Raw genomic sequence first — 9,075 nt, 5'->3', positions numbered from 1 at the left:
GGTGTCTCACAACTCCCCACATTTTTGTATTTTGTATTATATTTTATATTATTATATACAATTTTAATTTTAAGGAAAATTGTAGTTTTGTTAAATAGGACATACCAATAGCTTCCAGTATTCATTGATTAAAGATTCCATCGTTGATATATGCAGAATATTAAGATTTTGAGTAATACGGGTCCAAAAACAAAACCCGTCTCACAACTCCCCATTCTCCCCTAGATATTTACGAAGATATTTTGCTTTAAACAACTCTACACCAAAATTTGAACATTAAATAAATCCCAAAATAATAAAATTTTTTCAGTTTACATTTTATTATACTTAAGCCTACTGTTGAAACACAGAAATCCCTACTGGGATAACGCAACAGAAAATTACCACTGGGACAACGCAACACATTAGCAGTGCAGACACAGAACCATAGCAGTGCACTGAGTTCACTATACTTAGCGGTAGGTCAGTTTCATCGTTCGATTAGATGTCCCGCTAATCGAGAGCCAATACAAAAGTGCGTGCATAAAAAATGTAATTTCGGCACGACAAACATCACACCACCACTCGTAGCAGCTGCAGCGCAAATCACACCACCATACATCACCGTTTTCTTTTTCGTCTTCGTCACCCACCATTCTTCGTCATCGCCTACCTACTGCTAAAAGATTTTTAAGAGGTTCATTCCTCGATTGATTACGCCACGCACTGGGTCGATTTAAATTAATTGTATTGTAAAGAATAAATTCTATAAATAATAAATACTTTAATAAAGTAGCAACTATTGAGAGCAAGAAAAACGCTTCGAGCTCCAACATAAAATTGGTCCTTCGAGCCGGATATAATTTCATAAATTATAATCATCGTATATTTTTCGTTTAATTTTACGGCATAATGATAGAAAGCGATCATGACATTGTAGAGGTGCAAAGTCCTCTGCAACGCGAAGAAAGTTCTAGAATAGTTCGTGTAAAAATAAAACAACGACAATCGCTAATCACTCGGGTAAATTTGTTAAAACCTAATACAATTCATCTGGACGAACTTTCGCTCAAAGATGTAGAGGCAAGGCTAGCCCTGTTAGAGCGTCACTACAACGCCCTGGATGAACTGCAGTCGGAAATAGAATTTTTAGACGAAACCCAATTTGAAGGTGACATTCGCTCCGTGGTGGATGATACGTACTGTGAAGTCAAGGCGGCATATGCAGAGAGGCTCGCCTTATTGCGGACGTGTGCTGAAGAACTGCCGTTAAGCAGTACAGTTGCCCAACAGTCAGTGCCATCATCGCGGACGCAGTTCAATTTGCCCAAATTGCAGCTGCCATCCTTCGACGGATCACATCGAGAATGGCTCGATTTTCGTAGTATGTTCTCCGTTATGGTGGACAAAAACCCAGCACTGTCAGATGTCGAAAAGTTTCAATACTTGCGCTCGAGTCTAACAGGAGGTGCTGCGAGCCTGGTTCAATCGTTAGAAGTTACCAGCTTGAATTACAAAAAGGCAATGGAACTACTTCAAGCTCGCTACGACCACAAAAGATACATTTACCAGTCTCATTTGCACCATATTTTCGAGATTCAGCGCGTCGCCACCCCAAGCGTTAAAGCTCTTCGCGACTTCGTTGACGTCATTAATGCAAATATACGGGCATTACAGTCAATAGCAACACCAGAACAAATTGGAAACAGCCTCTTGCTTCATCTAGTTGTGTCAAAGCTAGACCAAGAGACACAGCTGAAGTGGGAAGAGGAGATAGCAGCAAGGTGGGACAGGGAATCATCATCAACGGCAATCCAGCTACCAACATGGGATGACCTCGCCGCATTCCTGGAGCGGCGCTGCCAACTCATCGATATCATTGACGCCACCGCAAAGTCCACCAAGACGTCGCATCAACAACATGCCAACTCATCACCAGTGTCATCTTCAATGCCAAAGCATCAACCACAATCAAAACAGCTAGCATTCATCGCCACCAAACAGCAAAACTGCTCCTTGTGCGATCAACCAGTTTTTCACAACGCCTTCAAATGCTCACCATTTATGAAACTATCATCTTTCCAGCGCTATGACGTCGTAAAAAAGAAGAATCTGTGCTTAAATTGCTTGGGCCAAAACCACACATCCAAGCAGTGCCCATCGACGCATAGATGTCAAGTATGTCGGGCGAGTCATCACACGTTGTTGCACAGAAATTCAACAAGTGCGGCCAATGAGCAATCATCGACATCGTCATTGACACCACCATCAACTAACATGCATTCAACGTCGGTCCCAACATCACTTCAGGTATGTAACGGTAGCCAAGAAGTATTACTGGCTACAGCCATTGTTCAGCTTCGTAGTTCTTCGGGTGCGTTAGTACTCGCACGTGCACTTCTCGATTCCGCCTCACAACTGCACTTCATTACCGAGCGCATGGCTCAACTGCTTCGTTTGAAACGGGAAAAGGTTCCGTTAGAAATCAGCGGAATAGGTTTGTGCGGAGCTAGGTCTCAATTCTTATGCAAGGTAGAGATGCGCTCTCAACATACAGCTTATTCGTCAACAATGGATGCGGTTATCATGAACACAATAACCCCGTCTCAACCACGCACACCGTTGAACACATCAGCATGGAATATCCCAAATAATATCTCCTTGGCCGACACAACATTCAACACACCATGCCCAGTGGATTTGCTGATAGGAGCAAGCATGTTTTACGATTTACTGTTGGTTGGACAGATCAGCTTAGGCGAGAATAAGCCAGTCCTTCAAAAAACTAAAGTTGGGTGGGTGGTAGCCGGAGCCGTTACAAACCACCCACTGTTATCGTCAGCTACGTTGGTTTCATCATACCCTACATCTATCGCGACTGACTGCATGTTATCGAATTCACGGTCATCACTACTTGCAGCCAACGCAGCTAATACGTCGGCACCAATACTCGAACCGTCCCTTGATCAAATTTTGGAAAAATTTTGGCACATCGAACATTATCCGGACCAAACACAATCTAACCTAACCATTGATGAAAGAGAATGCGAAAAATACTTCGAAGATACTACAAAAAGATGTCCCACTACCAACAAATTCATCGTACGCCTGCCGTTTAAGGAACCACCTCAGTCTTTGGGTACTTCTTATGACATAGCACTGAAACGACTTTTGGCCATCGAAAATAAACTTCGCCACAACAGATGCCTTGAAAGGGACTATAATTCGTTCATGAAGGAATACATCGCACTACACCACATGATCCACGTCCCCTGTCCAGATGCATGTTTAAACTACATACCGCACCACGCAGTCATGAAACTGGACAGCAGCACGACGAAGCTTCGTATGGTGTTCGATGCGTCATGCCGAACATCAAATGGCAAATCTTTGAACGATATTCTTCGTGTAGGCCCTACCATACAAGATGATCTTGTTTCAATTCTCATCAGATTCAGGCAGCATGCCTTCGTGCTAATGGCGGACATCACCAAGATGTATCGCCAAATCATAGTAGACAAGGAAGACACCAATTGGCAATGCATATTGTGGCGAGATGAGATAACAGATCGAATTAAGACATATAAGCTGCAAACTGTAACGTATGGTACGGCGTGTGCACCGTACTTAGCCATAAACTGTCTGCAGCAACTCGCACGTGATCACATGACATCACATCCAATCGGCGCATCAGTTATTGCCAACGACTTTTATGTTGACAATCTCATGACCGGCGCACCTACAATTGAAGAAGTTATCGAAATCAAGCAGCAAGTCATCGAAGTGTTAAACAAAGGTGGATTTCCACTGAGAAAGTTTGCAACGAACGACCCAAGCATTATCGCCGACGTAGCCGCAGTGGATCGTGAAGACATTATCCAAGTTGAAGACGTAGGCTATGTTAAAGCATTGGGCTTGAAATGGTCACCATCTTTGGATAGCTTTCTCTTCAGTTACACACAACCACCGGTATCATCGAAACTTAGCAAGCGTATCATCCTCTCACATATCGCTAGATTCTTCGATCCGTTGGGTTTGCTCAATCCGCTTATGGTCACCTGTAAAATTTTGTTGCAGCAGTTGTGGAAGCTTCGGCTGAATTGGGACGAAAGTGTACCTCAGTCTATTTATACACAATGGGAGTCATTTTGCACCAAACTCCCGCTTGTTGAAAATCTTCGAGTGAACAGATTAGTAGCATGTGATTACAACTCTACTATACACGCATTTGCAGACGCCAGTACAAGGGCATACGGTGCCACCATATACGTGGTATCCAACTCAACATCGGCACTACTCTGTGCGAAATCTCGTGTTGCTCCTACGAAAGAAGTAAGTCTGCCTCGTCTAGAACTCAGCGCTGCAGTGCTTCTGGCAGAGTTGCTTGAGTTCGTGTGTAAGAAAATCCACCACAACCCTCGGAATGTTCACTGCTGGACCGATTCAATGATTACGTTGGCCTGGATAAAGGGAGATCCATCAAAATGGACAACTTTTGTCAGCAATCGAGTAACCAAAATACAATTGCTCACTCAGCACTATCACTGGCACCACGTCCCCAGCGAATTAAATCCTGCTGACATACTTTCACGAGGAACAAAAGCTGACAAATTCATCGAAAATAGCCTTTGGTTTCATGGCCCGCATTTTCTTACCCAAGACGCTCAACACTGGCCACTACCATCATGCAATGCCATCAACGACAATAATATACCAGAGCAGCGTCGACAAAACATCGTTTTGCTAACAAATCCAACAACAGATATCATCAGCGAACATAAATTTGTCACGAGTTACAATAAACTTCTTCGAATAATGTGTTATGTGCGACGCTTTGCAGATGCATCGCGTGGAATTCGTACCAACCAAGATAGCATCACCGCATCGGAAATAAATGATGCTCTTCTCATTATTTGTCGCATCGTCCAAAGCAACAAATTCTTCGATGAATTATCCAAGCTTCAAAAAGACCGCCTCGTTCATCGGAAGTCGCCGTTATCGCAACTATCACCATTCCTATGCAATGGAATCATCAGAGTTGGAGGTCGCCTAAAAAATTCTTCACTCACCTTCAATGAAAAACATCCTATCGTATTGCCAAAATCGCATCCTTTTGTTCACACACTTATCATGCATTTGCATCAACAACATCTCCACGCAGGCTGCCAAACGCTGCTCACCATCATTCGTGAAAAATTTTGGATCGTCAACGCCAGAAACACTATCAAGCGTGTATTACACAAATGTATAGTTTGCTACCGGTTTCGTCCCATTTTATCAAAGCAATTAATGGGTGATCTACCACGCGACAGGGTAATTCCATCTCCGCCATTTGAGAAAACCGGAGTCGACTATTGCGGTCCATTGCTTATCACACAGCGAATACGAGGTAGACCTCCTATCAAGGTCTACATTGCTATTTTTATATGTTTCAGCACCAAAGGAGTTCACCTTGAATTAGTACCTGATCTAACGACAGACGCATTCATAGCTGCTCTGAGACGCTTTATGGCTCGGCGTGGCAAATGTCGCATCATATATTCAGATAATGCCACAAATTTCGTCGGCGCGAACCGCGAGCTAAGAGAACTCCTCCATCAACACACGTCGCAACAGCATGCAGATAGTGTCCAGGCGGCATGCTGCACAGACGGCGTCGAATGGAAGTTCATCCCTCCAAGATCACCACATTTCGGTGGCCTGTGGGAGAGTGCGGTGAAGCAAGCCAAGCATTATCTTCGTAGAGCCGTGGGTGTCCACATTCTTACATTCGACGAGCTTTACACAATTTGTTGCCAAACTGAAGCAATGATTAATAGCAGACCCCCGATGCCCATGTCGAGCTCACCAGATGATCTTCGCCCTTTAACACCAGCACATCTCATTATCGGTCGATCACTATCGTCTATTCCTGAACAATCGCTAACATCAGTAAACACTGGAACACTAAAAAGGTACCAACTAATACAATGGATCCAGCAACAATTTTGGGCGCGATGGAGTAAGGACTATCTCCAAGAATTACAGTGCCGAAAAAGATGGAAGTCTCCAATGCCAAATATTCAAAAGGGCGACCTAGTATTGCTACAGGAAGACAACACTCCACCATTCAAATGGCCCATGGGTGGCATCTTAGATACCATCGAAGGTTCTGACGGAAAGGTCAGAGTAGTCATCATAAAAACCGCAGAAAGCACTCACAAGCGAGCCATAACACGGGTAGCCAAACTGCCAATATCTCAATGCAATTAGGAAGGACTGTGAAGCATCGCTTCCCAGGGGGGGTGGATGTTGAAACACAGAAATCCCTACTGGGATAACGCAACAGAAAATTACCACTGGGACAACGCAACACATTAGCAGTGCAGACACAGAACCATAGCAGTGCACTGAGTTCACTATACTTAGCGGTAGGTCAGTTTCATCGTTCGATTAGATGTCCCGCTAATCGAGAGCCAATACAAAAGTGCGTGCATAAAAAATGTAATTTCGGCACGACAAACATCACACCACCACTCGTAGCAGCTGCAGCGCAAATCACACCACCATACATCACCGTTTTCTTTTTCGTCTTCGTCACCCACCATTCTTCGTCATCGCCTACCTACTGCTAAAAGATTTTTAAGAGGTTCATTCCTCGATTGATTACGCCACGCACTGGGTCGATTTAAATTAATTGTATTGTAAAGAATAAATTCTATAAATAATAAATACTTTAATAAAGTAGCAACTATTGAGAGCAAGAAAAACGCTTCGAGCTCCAACACCTACAAACAAACCAATTTTCAGAAAAATCAACGGCAGTATCCAAAATACTTAGATCACTTGACATGATCTAAAGAAAAAGCAACACACGAGAGTAATCAAAAATATGCGGTCGCCCCATTAGACTCCGCACCAAATTTTTGGCTTTTCGAACAGACTGTACAGAGTTCCCAGGTTTTGCAAAAAAGTGTTGAGCCAAATTTTTCGCTTTAAAAATATATTATTTCCTTTTTTTTTTCAAAGTAAAACACACCAATATACTTATAAATGTATGAGCATGCATATGAAGACTTCATACTTTGATGGCCACAAGTAAACGATCCATACCCACCAGTCACCATAAAGCGCACACGGCCACAAATTTAAAACCGCATTTGAGTTTATCTTCTTTAAAACCCTTCGAAATTTATTGTATGAAAATGTTTTCAATTTTTGGTGCCTAAATATTATAAAAATCTACATCACCTATTTGAATATTATTTTTTGATAACTCTTTGTTATTTTGCACAAGCTTTTGATGAAAATTGTAGAAACAATATTTTCAATAGTATCACCGAAATATTTCACATTTCAAGTATTTCAAATTTATTACATAAATAAACGGAAGTGAAAATTTGCTAACACAAATTTTAATTGCAGTTCTGTGAAAAAAGCAAAGATTACCCGTATCAAAGGCAACGTCAATTTCATTTACGAATATGCATGTCCACACATACCTACATACATAAGTGTATGTGTACATTGCTTATGTATGTTTGTAAGTATATGGCACAGATATAATAAATATTTATATCTCGCATCAAATGTGAAATAAATTATACTCAAGAATCTGCTGCAACACATACCTACATATACAATACACACACAGCTCACATACATACAACCTATTTGCACGTCCACATACGATCACAAGCCCAGACCGTCACTTTCTCATGCAAATATGTCGTGTAACGGAAATGATTAAAATGTCAATATTTGCTGGAGTGCATAAATAAATACCTTTACACACATACAGAAGTATGCAAAAATAGTGCAGGAAAACCTATTAGTACTGAAGCACCTTACTGCCCGTTTTCTTCGCAATTGATGTGGTTCGCCTTCCATCTTGTTTCAATCCTAGCAGCTTGTACAATGCGATAAGGGATCACCTGTATGTCGCCAGGCCTGAATTTGGCATTCCCGCACAGCTCATCCGGTATCTGACCATCGGCGCAGTGAGAATTGGCAGGGCTCTTTCTGAGCCATTTGAGGCGAAGCGGGGTTCCCATCGAGGCGAATTTCTGATCAAGCGACTCTTTCAACTTGATGATGAAGAAAATTATTCGCGCCACCTAAATCGACATCTCCGGCACTATATTCTTTTAAAGTGTGATGCTGCTCGCTTATGCTGATGATATCGACATTGTTGGCATTAGTCAACGAGCAGTCAGTGCAACTTTTTCCAGTCTTGTGCGAGAATTCCGTCGAGTGGGTCTTGCGGCATACGAGGACAAAACAAAACACCTTGTGTACCATAAAAAGGATATAAATCTCAATTCAAAGTGGCAAATTCCCAAAAATGGGGCTACACTTTATTTGAAGACATAGACAAACTTCAACTTTACTTTGTTAAAAAATCGTAAGCCTCCCGGAATGCTCGCTGGATGGTGTTAGCCTCTTTATGCTGCTGATGATTTCATCAGATTTTTGTTATCAAGACCTGCTATATCAGCAAGCACAGAAAAGAAAAGATGCTTGAATCTTAGTCCCGCAAGAGCTGGGCAGCTAAGAAACAGGTGATGAGATGATTCCACCTCATCCTCCATACAGCTGACGCAAAAAGGACTCGAAGCAATTCCGAGTCTCACGGCATGTATACCCCACGGACAGTACCCCGTGAGGATGCCCACGAAATTTGAGAGATGAGATTTTGTCATCCTCAGAATATCCCTCGAACGCCTCCTATCCAAACGAGGCCAGAAGGACTTCGCGATCTTACACGTTCCTGTACTTGCCCAGTTTGTGCAAAACCCATCCTTCCAGGAGTAGAGCACAGGTTATCAAGGGGATCCCGATCCTCTCCTTTCGCGGGCACACTACCTCACAGGGTCCTTGTCTGGCCAGCTCGTCGGCTTCGCAGTTTCCTTCTTAACAGTTATTACGCAAGTAGCCAGTCAGCTGCTTCTTTAATTGCGGCCACCTCTGCTTAGAACAAACTGCAGTGATCCGGTAACCTGAATTTTAGTTTGAGCTCTTTGCAGAATACTCCTCCTCCAACCCTGTCGTCCAGCTTCGAGCCATCCGCGAACAGGTTAACTAGACCCTGTCACCAAGTGCTACCGCCAGTCCACT

General features: G+C 42.8%; 1 protein-coding gene across 1 annotated transcript; it reads left to right on the top strand.

Moving 5' to 3' along the window:
- The first annotated feature begins 891 nt into the window (after positions 1–891).
- Positions 892–6,231, top strand: LOC128867011 (uncharacterized). The gene has a single exon (XM_054108103.1). It carries the CDS (start codon positions 892–894, stop codon positions 6,229–6,231), a length of 5,340 nt encoding a protein of 1,779 aa, XP_053964078.1.
- The last annotated feature ends 2,844 nt before the right edge of the window (positions 6,232–9,075 follow it).

This window comes from Anastrepha ludens, chromosome 6, assembly GCF_028408465.1.
Source record: "Anastrepha ludens isolate Willacy chromosome 6, idAnaLude1.1, whole genome shotgun sequence".
NCBI lineage: Eukaryota > Metazoa > Arthropoda > Insecta > Diptera > Tephritidae > Anastrepha > Anastrepha ludens.
The sequence above is the reverse complement of the archived record's forward strand: the minus strand, read 5'-3'. Positions and strand labels throughout refer to the sequence as shown.

Coding starts and splice junctions, on each gene's coding strand:
- LOC128867011 (XM_054108103.1), top strand. CDS start 892: ATGATAGAAAGCGATCATGACATTGTAGAGGTGCAAAGTCCTCTGCAA.